This window comes from Palaemon carinicauda, chromosome 38 (assembly GCF_036898095.1).
Source record: "Palaemon carinicauda isolate YSFRI2023 chromosome 38, ASM3689809v2, whole genome shotgun sequence".
Classification (NCBI taxonomy): domain Eukaryota; kingdom Metazoa; phylum Arthropoda; class Malacostraca; order Decapoda; family Palaemonidae; genus Palaemon; species Palaemon carinicauda.
Genome location: NC_090762.1, coordinates 40,154,495 through 40,168,038, shown reverse-complemented (window position 1 = coordinate 40,168,038; position 13,544 = coordinate 40,154,495). Strand labels below are relative to the sequence as shown.

The following is a 13,544-nucleotide window of genomic DNA, read 5'->3' as shown; positions in this document are numbered from 1 at the left end:
AGCCCCTGGGCTTATAGCATCCTGCTTTTCCAACTAGGGTTGTAGTTTAGCAAGTAATAATAATAATAATAATAATAATAATAATAATAATAATATATGGAAATATTTATTTTAATGTTATTACTGTTCTTAAAATTTTTAATTTTTCCTTATTTCCTTTTCTCACTGGGCTATTTTCCCTGTTGGAGCCCCTGGACTTATAGCCTCCTGCTTTTCCAACTTCTGAACAACTATTTTGAACAGCAAAAGTTCATCGTGACCTTTACTTTGACCTTGACCTTGACCTTGACCTTAGATAGTGATGGTGTTAATGACCTGCAAAAGTTATTTTTAGAATATTTCGTTCCTTCTCTTGGTAAATAATTAGCTCATTCACAATTGATTCCCTAATTGTATAGCTTGTGGGTACACTCGGACACTATTCTATCATATTTCTCTTCCTCTTGTTTTTTAAGTTTTTAATTTATACACAAAAGATCTATTTAAATTATACTGTTCTTAAAATATTTTATTTTAATTGTTCATTACTTCTTTTGTAGTTTATTTATTTCCTTGTTTACTTTTCCCCACTGGGCTATTTTTCCCTGTTGGAGCCCTTGGACTTATAGCATCATGCTTTTCCAACAAGGGTTGTAGCTTAGGTAATAATAATAATAATAATAATAATAATAATAATAATAATAATAATAATATTTTCCTCTTTCTGGTCTATGAACTATGAAATAGTTCTTAAAATATTCAATTTAATTGTTCATTACTTTTCTTATAGTTTATTTATTTCCTTATTTCCTTTCCTCTCTGGGCTATTTTTCCTTGTTGGAGCCTTTGGTCTTATAGCATCATGCTTTTCCAACCAGGGTTGTAAATTAGCTGGTAATAATAATAATAATAATAATAATAATAATAATAATAATAATATTTTCCTCTTTCTGGTCTATGAACTATGGAATAGTTCTTAAAATATTTTATTTTAATCGTTCCTTACTGTACTTTTCTTGTAGTTTATTTATTTCCTTATTTCCTTTCCTCTCTGGGCTATTTTTCCCTGTTGGAGCCCTTGGACTTATAGCATCCTGCTTTTCCAACTAGGGTTGTAGCTTAGCTAGTAATAATAATAATAATAATAATAATAATAATAATAATATGTTCCTCTTTCTGGTCTATAAACTATGGAATAGTTCTTAAAATATTCAATTTAATTGTTCATTACTTTTCTTGTAGTTTATTTATTTCCTTATTTCCTTTCCTCTCTGGGCTATTTTCCCTTGTTGGAGCCCTTGGGCTTATAGCATCATGCTTTTCCTACTAGAGTTGTAGCTTAGGTAGTAGTAATAATAATAATAATGATATTAATAATAATAATAATAATAATAATAATAATAATATTGTCACACCAATCGTTATATACTATCCACTCCCAATAAATTCTAATATATGCCAGAATTTAAATACAATATTCTTAATAAATTCCAATATCAAAAGTATATTGAAAGCCTTATAAGCTATGGAGTCAAACACTTAAAATGCTTACCATTGCGAGTGATATTGAATTTCTGCCTTGACAAACAAAATTCAGGGGTCTCAGAACTAAGAAAATAATTTCATGATATATCCTGATAGATTTCGGGCTTTTTGATTAGTTCAAAAACTGTATCACTTCCGACGACAGCAAAAAAACACTTTCTCAAGTTGAAAGTTTGTCACCTATTTCAATTTGAACACATTTAATCTAAAGAAAACTTGGGACTTTGATTGGTTCAAAAACTGTATCACTTCTGACGACAGCAAAAAACACTTTCAACAGCTTAGTTCGTCACTTATTTCAAGTTGAACACTTATTTAATCCAAAGAAAATTTCGGACTTTGATTTGTTCAAAAACTGTATCAGTTCCTGACGATACCAAAAAATACTTCCAACAGCTTAGTTCATCACCTATTTCAAGTTGAACAATTATTTAATCCAAAGAAAACTTCAGAATTAGATTTGTTCAAAAACTGTATCACTTCTGACGACAGCAAAAAACACTTTCTTAGCTCAAGAGTTCGTTAACTATTTCAAGTTGAGCACAATTAATCCAAAGAAAATTTCAGAATTAGATTTGTTCAAAAACTGTATCAGTTCACTGACGACACAAACAAATACTTTCTTAGCTCAAGAGTTCGTTAACTATTTCAAGTTGAACACTTATTCAATCCAAAGAAAATTTCATACTTTGATTTGTTCAAAAACTGTATCACTTCTGACGACAGCAAAAAGCACTTTCGTAGCTTAGTTTGTCACTTATTTCAAGTTGAACAATTATTCAATCCAAAGAAAATTTCGGACTTTGATTGGTTCAAAAACTGTATCAATTCTGATCACAGCAAAAAACACTTTCTCAGCTTAGTTCGTCACCTATTTCAAGTTGAATTCTTATTTAATCCAAAGATAATTTCGGTCTTTGATTAGTTCAAAAACTGTATCAGTTCTAACGACAGCAAAAAACACTTTCTCAGCTTAGTTCGTCACTTATTTCAAGTTGAACACAATTAATCCAAATAAAACTTGGGACTTTGATTTGTTCAAAAACTCTATCACTTCTGACGACAGCAAAAAACACTCTCTCAGCTTAGTTCGTCACTTATTTCAAGTTGAACACTTTTTCAATCCAAAGAAAATTTCCGACTTTGATTTGTTCAAAAACTGTATCAGTTCACTGACGACATAAAAAAATACTTTCTCAGCTTAAGAGTTCGTCTCCTATTTCAAGTTGAACAATTATTTAATCCAAAGAAAATTTCACTCCTTGATTTGTTCAAAAACTGTATCAATAACACTTATTCAATCCAAAGAAAATTTCGGACTTTGACTGGTTCAAAAACTGTATCAGTTCACTGTCGACAGCAAAAAACACTTTCAACAGCTTAGTTCGTCACCTATTTCAAGTTGAACACTTATTTAAATCCTAAACTGTCCCACCACTTCACAATACTTTAGACAATGTCCACCATCCTTTCCACTCCACATAATCAACACACAGAAAACCACTTTCGTATCCTTTCCTTCCCCCAGAAAAGGATATCCCAAGACGCGAAAGCAAGTGTACCAGCAATCCTAGAATCCTTGGGGGACTAAAGTAGACTGATCTGAAGGATCGTCAGGAGGGTACAGACGTTCGAAGGACATCCCCAAGATTTGGGATTTAGTGACGCCTGAACCGCTCATCCTATACGTTTAGATTCCCACGTAAGCCAAACAAGTTCTGGGTCTTTTTTTATTAGTTTTTTTATTCAGTTTTTTTATACTTTTTAAAGTTTTTTTCTTTGACGCCGCTGGGTTTTCTGACGTAACTGCTTTTGCTGTTATGTTGTGAAATTATTTTCTTTGTATAGACATTTTCTCTAGTGTGTTGTTGTTATTATTATTATTATTATTATTATTATTATTATTACTACTGCTACTGCTACTACTATTATTATTATCATTACTACTACTTCTACTATTATTATTATCATTACTACTACTTCTACTACTACTACTACTACTGCTATTATTACTACTACAACTACTACTGCTATTATTATTACTACTACTACTATTATTACTACTACTACTACTACTACTACTACTACTACTACTACTACTACTACTATTATTATTATAATTATTATTATTATTGTTATTATTACTATTATTATTATTATAATTATTGTTATTATTACTACTACTACTACTACTACTACTACTATTATTATTATTACTACTACTACTACTACTATTATTATTACTACTACTACTACTACTACTACTACTACTACTATTATTATTATTATTATTATTATTATTACTTGCTAATCAACAACCCTAGTTGGAAAAGTAAGATGCTATAAGCCCAAGGGCTCCAACAGAGAAAATAGCCCAGTGAGGAAAGGAAATAAGGAAATGAATAAATTACAAGAGAAGTAATTAAAGATAAAAGATAAAATATTTATAGAATAGTAACAACATTAGAATAAATCTTTCATATATAAACTATAAAAACTTAACCAAAAACAAAAGGAAGAGAAATAAGATAGAACAGTGTGCCCGAGTGTACCCTCAGTCTCGTCTCTACAGATGCATATATGTATGCATATGTATGTATATATATATGTATGTATATGCATGTATATCATCATTACATCATTATCAGCCGTTACTAGTCCACTGCAGAACAACGACAGGCACACCCTTCCACACGCATCTGTTTATGTTCTTTATATGTCAGTCTACACCCGCAAATTTTTCTTAGTTCGTCAATCCATCGTCTTATCTTCCTTCCCCTGTTTCTTCTGCAATCTCTAGTGGCCCAATCTATTATTCTTAATATCCATCTATTATCTGTCATTCCTATATGACCTGCCCATGTCCATTTCTTTTTCTTATGATTAGTTAGAATATCCTTTACTTTAGTTAGCTCTTGTATCCATTTCGCTCTCTATCTGTCTCTTAGTGTTATCCCCATCAGTATTCTATCCATAGCTCTCTGGGTTGTAACTAGCTTATGTTCTAAGGCTTCGGTAAGGCTCCAAGTTTCTGATGTATAAGTTAACACTGGTAGGCCCATTTGATTAGATTCTTTTCTTTTTAGAGAAAGTGGCATTTTACATTTCATAGTTTCATTTTGTTTACCTAAAACTCTACATCCCATGTTTAACATTGGTAGGACCATTTAATTAGATACTTTTCTTTTTAGAAAGATTGGCATTTTACTTTTCATAGCCGCATTTTGTTTACCTAAAATTCTCCATCCCATACTTATCCTTTTACTTTCGGTCTAATGTCCTGGGGAAACACTGTCTGTCCTAAGTACGTATATTCATTAACAATCTCTTATTTGTTGTCTGCATTTTCATTGAACATTATCTTAGTTTTACTCATATTCATTTTCAGTCCTACATTTCTACTTTCTCTTTTCAAATCTTTGGTGGTCTTTTGCAATTCCTCCCATGTTTCACTGAACACAACTTTCTCGTCTGCAAATCTTTAGTTTTTGAGGTATCTCTATATTAGTTCCTATATTTTCCCAATCTATTCTTTTTTTATTTTGTTTAGGCATACTGTGACACACACTTCTGATTATTTAGAAACCAAATGTTATTTTCCACCTTGGGTATAACCCATCATGGCTGATCTTACGGTCTGAATTCGAACCCAGACACTTTCCCCGGGAAGACGTAAGTCCACGCAAGAGTACAAGCACTCGTTCATTTTTACTAAAAGTCTCACCTATGTCAAAAGACTGGAAAATACGAAAACATACTCCCTCTCTTCCTTTAGTTATTGTCCTGCCTCAGGTTTCATAGACTTCAAAATCAATTAAGTTAATCGCATATTAAAACCACAGTTCGTTTCCCTATAAGCCTTTAAAACCACAGTTCGTTTCCCTGTAAGCCTTTAAAACCACAGTTCGTTTCCCTGTAAGCCTTTAAAACCACAGTTCGTTTCCCTGTAAGCCTTTAGAACCACAGTTCGTTTCCCTGTAAGCCTTTAAAACCACAGTTCGTTTCCCTGTAAGCCTTTAAAACCACAGTTCGTTTCCCTGTAAGCCTTTAAAACCACAGTTCGTTTCCCTGTAAGCCTTTAAAACCACAGTTCGTTTCCCTGTAAGCCTTTAAAACCACAGTTCGTTTCCCTGTAAGCCTTTAAAACCACAGTTCGTTTCCATTAAAACCACAGTTCGTTTCCCTATAAGCCTTTAAAACCACAGTTCGTTTCCCTATAAGCCTTTAAAACCACAGTTCGTTTCCCTATAAGCCTTTAAAACCACAGTTCGTTTCCCTATAAGCCTTTAAAACCACAGTTCGTTTCCCTATAAGCCTTTAAAACCACAGTTCGTTTCCCTGTAAGCCTTTAAAACCACAGTTCGTTTCCCTGTAAGCCTTTAAAACCACAGTTCGTTTCCCTATAAGCCTTTAAAACCACAGTTCGTTTCCCTGTAAGCCTTTAAAACCACAGTTCGTTTCCCTGTAAGCCTTTAAAACCACAGTTCGTTTCCCTGTAAGCCTTTAAAACCACAGTTCGTTTCCCTGTAAGCCTTTAAAACCACAGTTCGTTTCCCTGTAAGCCTTTAAAACCACAGTTCGTTTCCCTGTAAGCCTTTAAAACCACAGTTCGTTTCCCTGTAAGCCTTTAAAACCACAGTTCGTTTCCCTGTAAGCCTTTAAAACCACAGTTCGTTTCCCTGTAAGCCTTTAAAACCACAGTTCGTTTCCCTGTAAGCCTTTAAAACCACAGTTCGTTTCCATTAAAACCACAGTTCGTTTCCCTGTAAGCCTTTAAAACCACAGTTCGTTTCCATTAAAACCACAGTTCGTTTCCCTGTAAGCCTTTAAAACCACAGTTCGTTTCCATTAAAACCACAGTTCGTTTCCCTATAAGCCTTTAAAACCACAGTTCGTTTCCCTATAAGCCTTTAAAACCACAGTTCGTTTCCCTATAAGCCTTTAAAACCACAGTTCGTTTCCCTATAAGCCTTTAAAACCACAGTTCGTTTCCCTATAAGCCTTTAAAACCACAGTTCGTTTCCCTATAAGCCTTTAAAACCACAGTTCGTTTCCCTATAAGCCTTTAAAACCACAGTTCGTTTCCCTATAAGCCTTTAAAACCACAGTTCGTTTCCCTATAAGCCTTTAAAACCACAGTTCGTTTCCCTATAAGCCTTTAAAACCACAGTTTGTTTCCCTGTAAGCCTTTAAAACCACAGTTCGTTTCCCTGTAAGCCTTTAAAACCACAGTTCGTTTCCATTAAAACCACAGTTCGTTTCCCTATAAGCCTTTAAAACCACAGTTCGTTTCCCTATAAGCCTTTAAAACCACAGTTCGTTTCCCTATAAGCCTTTAAAACCACAGTTCGTTTCCCTATAAGCCTTTAAAACCACAGTTCGTTTCCCTATAAGCCTTTAAAACCACAGTTCGTTTCCCTGTAAGCCTTTAAAACCACAGTTCGTTTCCCTGTAAGCCTTTAAAACCACAGTTCGTTTCCCTGTAAGCCTTTAAAACCACAGTTCGTTTCCCTGTAAGCCTTTAAAACCACAGTTCGTTTCCATTAAAACCACAGTTCGTTTCCCTATAAGCCTTTAAAACCACAGTTCGTTTCCCTGTAAGCCTTTAAAACCACAGTTCGTTTCCCTGTAAGCCTTTAAAACCACAGTTCGTTTCCCTGTAAGCCTTTAAAACCACAGTTCGTTTCCCTGTAAGCCTTTAAAACCACAGTTCGTTTCCCTGTAAGCCTTTAAAACCACAGTTCGTTTCCATTAAAACCACAGTTCGTTTCCCTATAAGCCTTTAAAACCACAGTTCGTTTCCCTGTAAGCCTTTAAAACCACAGTTCGTTTCCCTGTAAGCCTTTAAAACCACAGTTCATTTCCCTGTAAGCCTTTAAAACCACAGTTCGTTTCCCTGTAAGCCTTTAAAACCACAGTTCGTTTCCCTGTAAGCCTTTAAAACCACAGTTCGTTTCCCTGTAAGCCTTTAAAACCACAGTTCGTTTCCCTGTAAGCCTTTAAAACCACAGTTCGTTTCCCTGTAAGCCTTTAAAACCACAGTTCGTTTCCCTGTAAGCCTTTAAAACCACAGTTCGTTTCCCTGTAAGCCTTTAAAACCACAGTTCGTTTCCCTGTAAGCCTTTAAAACCACAGTTCGTTTCCCTGTAAGCCTTTAAAACCACAGTTCGTTTCCCTGTAAGCCTTTAAAACCACAGTTCGTTTCCATTAAAACCACAGTTCGTTTCCCTGTAAGCCTTTAAAACCACAGTTCGTTTCCATTAAAACCACAGTTCGTTTCCCTATAAGCCTTTAAAACCACAGTTCGTTTCCCTATAAGCCTTTAAAACCACAGTTCGTTTCCCTATAAGCCTTTAAAACCACAGTTCGTTTCCCTATAAGCCTTTAAAACCACAGTTCGTTTCCCTATAAGCCTTTAAAACCACAGTTCGTTTCCCTATAAGCCTTTAAAACCACAGTTCGTTTCCCTATAAGCCTTTAAAACCACAGTTCGTTTCCGTATAAGCCTTTAAAACCACAGTTCGTTTCCCTATAAGCCTTTAAAACCACAGTTCGTTTCCCTGTAAGCCTTTAAAACCACAGTTCGTTTCCCTGTAAGCCTTTAAAACCACAGTTCGTTTCCATTAAAACCACAGTTCGTTTCCCTATAAGCCTTTAAAACCACAGTTCGTTTCCCTATAAGCCTTTAAAACCACAGTTCGTTTCCCTATAAGCCTTTAAAACCACAGTTCGTTTCCCTGTAAGCCTTTAAAACCACAGTTCGTTTCCCTATAAGCCTTTAAAACCACAGTTCGTTTCCCTGTAAGCCTTTAAAACCACAGTTCGTTTCCCTATAAGCCTTTAAAACCACAGTTCGTTTCCCTGTAAGCCTTTAAAACCACAGTTCGTTTCCCTGTAAGCCTTTAAAACCACAGTTCGTTTCCCTGTAAGCCTTTAAAACCACAGTTCGTTTCCCTGTAAGCCTTTAAAACCACAGTTCGTTTCCCTGTAAGCCTTTAAAACCACAGTTCGTTTCCATTAAAACCACAGTTCGTTTCCCTATAAGCCTTTAAAACCACAGTTCGTTTCCCTATAAGCCTTTAAAACCACAGTTCGTTTCCCTATAAGCCTTTAAAACCACAGTTCGTTTCCCTATAAGCCTTTAAAACCACAGTTCGTTTCCCTATAAGCCTTTAAAACCACAGTTCGTTTCCCTATAAGCCTTTAAAACCACAGTTCGTTTCCCTATAAGCCTTTAAAACCACAGTTCGTTTCCCTATAAGCCTTTAAAACCACAGTTCGTTTCCCTGTAAGCCTTTAAAACCACAGTTCGTTTCCCTATAAGCCTTTAAAACCACAGTTCGTTTCCCTGTAAGCCTTTAAAACCACAGTTCGTTTCCCTATAAGCCTTTAAAACCACAGTTCGTTTCCCTATAAGCCTTTAAAACCACAGTTCGTTTCCCTGTAAGCCTTTAAAACCACAGTTCGTTTCCCTGTAAGCCTTTAAAACCACAGTTCGTTTCCCTATAAGCCTTTAAAACCACAGTTCGTTTCCATTAAAACCACAGTTCGTTTCCCTATAAGCCTTTAAAACCACAGTTCGTTTCCCTGTAAGCCTTTAAAACCACAGTTCGTTTCCCTATCAGCCTTTAAAACCACAGTTCGTTTCCATTAAAACCACAGTTCGTTTACCTATAAGCCTTTAAAACCACAGTTCGTTTCCCTATAAGCCTTTAAAACCACAGTTCGTTTCCCTATAAGCCTTTAAAACCACAGTTCGTTTCCCTATAAGCCTTTAAAACCACAGTTCGTTTCCCTATAAGCCTTTAAAACCACAGTTCGTTTACCTATCAGCCTTTAAAACCACAGTTCGTTTCCATTAAAACCACAGTTCGTTTCCCTATAAGCCTTTAAAACCACAGTTCGTTTCCATTAAAACCACAGTTCGTTTACCTATAAGCCTTTAAAACCACAGTTCGTTTACCTATCAGCCTTTAAAACCACAGTTCGTTTCCCTATAAGCCTTTAAAACCACAGTTCGTTTCCCTATAAGCCTTTAAAACCACAGTTCGTTTCCCTATAAGCCTTTAAAACCACAGTTCGTTTCCCTATCAGCCTTTAAAACCACAGTTCGTTTCCATTAAAACCACAGTTCGTTTCCCTATAAGCCTTTAAAACCACAGTTCGTTTCCCTATAAGCCTTTAAAACCACAGTTCGTTTCCCTATAAGCCTTTAAAACCACAGTTCGTTTACCTATCAGCCTTCAAAACCACAGTTCGTTTCCCTATAAGCCTTTAAAACCACAGTTCGTTTCCCTATAAGCCTTTAAAACCACAGTTCGTTTCCCTATAAGCCTTTAAAACCACAGTTCGTTTCCCTATAAGCCTTTAAAACCACAGTTCGTTTCCCTATAAGCCTTTAAAACCACAGTTCGTTTCCCTGTAAGCCTTTAAAACCACAGTTCGTTTCCCTATAAGCCTTTAAAACCACAGTTCGTTTCCATTAAAACCACAGTTCGTTTCCCTATAAGCCTTTAAAACCACAGTTCGTTTCCCTGTAAGCCTTTAAAACCACAGTTCGTTTCCCTATAAGCCTTTAAAACCACAGTTCGTTTCCCTGTAAGCCTTTAAAACCACAGTTCGTTTCCCTATAAGCCTTTAAAACCACAGTTCGTTTCCCTATAAGCCTTTAAAACCACAGTTCGTTTCCCTGTAAGCCTTTAAAACCACAGTTCGTTTCCCTATAAGCCTTTAAAACCACAGTTCGTTTCCCTATAAGCCTTTAAAACCACAGTTCGTTTCCCTATAAGCCTTTAAAACCACAGTTCGTTTCCCTGTAAGCCTTTAAAACCACAGTTCGTTTCCCTATAAGCCTTTAAAACCACAGTTCGTTTCCCTATAAGCCTTTAAAACCACAGTTCGTTTCCCTGTAAGCCTTTAAAACCACAGTTCGTTTCCCTGTAAGCCTTTAAAACCACAGTTCGTTTCCCTATAAGCCTTTAAAACCACAGTTCGTTTCCCTATAAGCCTTTAAAACCACAGTTCGTTTCCCTATAAGCCTTTAAAACCACAGTTCGTTTCCCTATCAGCCTTTAAAACCACAGTTCGTTTCCTTATAAGCCTTTAAAACCACAGTTCGTTTCCCTATAAGCCTTTAAAACCACAGTTCGTTTCCCTATCAGCCTTTAAAACCACAGTTCGTTTCCCTATAAGCCTTTAAAACCACAGTTCGTTTCCCTATAAGCCTTTAAAACCACAGTTCGTTTCCCTATAAGCCTTTAAAACCACAGTTCGTTTCCCTATAAGCCTTTAAAACCACAGTTCGTTTCCCTATAAGCCTTTAAAACCACAGTTCGTTTCCCTATAAGCCTTTAAAACCACAGTTCGTTTCCCTATAAGCCTTTAAAACCACAGTTCGTTTCCCTGTAAGCCTTTAAAACCACAGTTCGTTTCCCTATAAGCCTTTAAAACCACAGTTCGTTTCCCTATAAGCCTTTAAAACCACAGTTCGTTTCCCTGTAAGCCTTTAAAACCACAGTTCGTTTCCCTATAAGCCTTTAAAACCACAGTTCGTTTCCCTATAAGCCTTTAAAACCACAGTTCGTTTCCCTATAAGCCTTTAAAACCACAGTTCGTTTCCTTATAAGCCTTTAAAACCACAGTTCGTTTCCCTGTAAGCCTTTAAAACCACAGTTCGTTTCCCTATCAGCCTTTAAAACCACAGTTCGTTTCCTTATAAGCCTTTAAAACCACAGTTCGTTTCCCTATAAGCCTTTAAAACCACAGTTCGTTTCCCTATAAGCCTTTAAAACCACAGTTCGTTTCCCTGTAAGCCTTTAAAACCACAGTTCGTTTACCTATAAGCCTTTAAAACCACAGCTCGTTTCCCTATAAGCCTTTAAAACCACAGTTCGTTTCCCTATAAGCCTTTAAAACCACAGTTCGTTTACCTATCAGCCTTCCCTTATTCGGTTGTAAAAAATAAAAAATACGGTAAAAAACGGTGCGTAATACGGGCTGGCAAAAAACTCCCGTGTGTGAGCTGGCAATTTTATTTTGTATCTACGTAAGAATAGAATGACATTATCAATTTAATCTCATAAATGTTACATATATAAATGTTATATTGGATTTTGTTAATTTCCTGGTTTCATTTAACATTCCATTTCAGAGTTTGGTAGTTATTATTATTATTATTATTATCCAAGCTACAACCCTAGTTGGAAAAGCAAGATGCTATAAGCCCAGGGGCTCCAACAGGGAAAAATAGCCCAGTGAGGAAAGGAAATAAGGAAAAATAAATAAATGAAGAGAACAAATTAACAATAAATCATTCTAAAATAAGAAACAACGTCAAAACAGACATTATTATTATTATTATTATTATTATTATTACTATCCAAGCTACAACCCTAGTTGGAAAAGCAAGATGCTATAAGCCCAGGGGCTCCAACAGGGAAAAATAGCCCAGTGAGGAAAGGAAATAAGGAAATAAATAAATGAAGAGAACAGATTAACAATAAATCATTCTAAAATAAGAAACAACGTCAAAACAGACATGTCATATAATAAACTATCAACAACATCAAAAACAAATATGCCATAAATAAACTATAAAAAGACTCAAGTCCGCCTGGTCAACAAGTTGTGGTTATGAAGAAAATGAAGAATAAAGAAAAGAAAATTATTGTCACTGGATCGTCACTTGATACATGTAATTCAAATATATATAAATAATTCAAACATAAATCATTCAAATAAACATTAATCATTCAAATAAACATAGATAATTCAAATAGACATACATAATTGAAATAAGCATAAATATTTCAATAAAACGTAAATAATTCAAAATAAACATAAATGATTCAAATAAACAAATAATTCAAACATAAATAATTCAAATAAACAAATAATTCAAATAAACAAAAAATCCAAATAAGCATAAATAGTTCAAATAAACAAAAATACTTTCAAATAAATATTAATATTTCAAATAAACATAAATAATTCAAATATACATAAATAGATAGATAATACAAACACTTGTTTTCCGTAATTAAAAAGGGTATTTTTCCTTCTGTATGAAAGCAAGAAAATCTAATAACCATTATTATTATTATTATTATTACTATTATTATTATTATTATTATTATTATTATTATTATTATTATTAATTGCTAAGCTACAACCCTAATTGGAAAAGCAGGATGCTATAAGCCCAAGGGCCCCAACAAGGAAAAAAGTCCAGTGAGGAAAGGAAACAAGGAAAAATGAAAGGGGCCCCAACAGGGAAAATAGCCCAGTGAGGAAAGGAAACAAGGAAAAATAAAAGGAGCCCCAACAGGGAAAATAGCCCAGTGAGGAAAGGAAATAAAGAAAAATAAAATATTTTAAGTATAGTAACAACATTAAAATAAATATTTCTTATAAAAACTATAAAAACTTTAACAAAACAAGAGGAAGAGAAGCTAGATAGAATAGTGTGCCCGAGTGTACCCTCAAGCAAGAGAACGCTAACCCAGTCTTGTTCCTCTGTTTATTATGTTTTGTAATTTCTTAAGTTGCACTTTTGGTAAATTGTAAGTAGTTTGACTTAAATTGGTTTAATTCAATATTAGATTATACTTTTAGTTAGATTTAGAAAAGAATTAATTCAATATAAGATTATACTCTGCCCCAGGTATATCATAAGATTAATCTATCTTCACTTACTTTATTGTCCTTAAGAACACATTTTCTTGTCTCAGTACATATAAATTCATGCTGAAAGTTTATTTTGCTTGAGGGTACACTCGGGTACACTATTCTGTCTTATTTTTCTTCCTCTTGTTTTTTTTTTAATTTTTTATCATTAATATGAGTAAGGTCTATTTTAATGCTGTTATTGTTCTTAAAATATTTTATTTTTATCGTTCAGTATTTATCTTGGAGTTTATTTATTTCCTTGTTTTCCTCACTGGGCTATTTTGTACTGTTGGAGCCGTTGGGCTTATAGCATCCTGTTTTTCCAAATGGTGTTTTAGATTTGCTAGTAATAA

At 34.6% G+C, this 13,544-nt stretch overlaps 1 protein-coding gene across 1 annotated transcript in view; it reads right to left on the bottom strand.

Annotated features, from left to right (window-relative positions):
- LOC137630299 (uncharacterized) overlaps positions 1-1,660 on the bottom strand; it is a 14,897-nt gene extending 13,237 nt beyond the window's left edge. Inside the window, exon 1 of the mRNA XM_068361743.1 lies at positions 1,532-1,660. Within this exon, the coding sequence (XP_068217844.1) occupies positions 1,532-1,534 (3 nt within the window). The 5' untranslated portion in view covers positions 1,535-1,660. The remainder of the gene's footprint in view (positions 1-1,531) is intronic.
- Between the last annotated feature and the right edge of the window lie 11,884 nt (positions 1,661-13,544).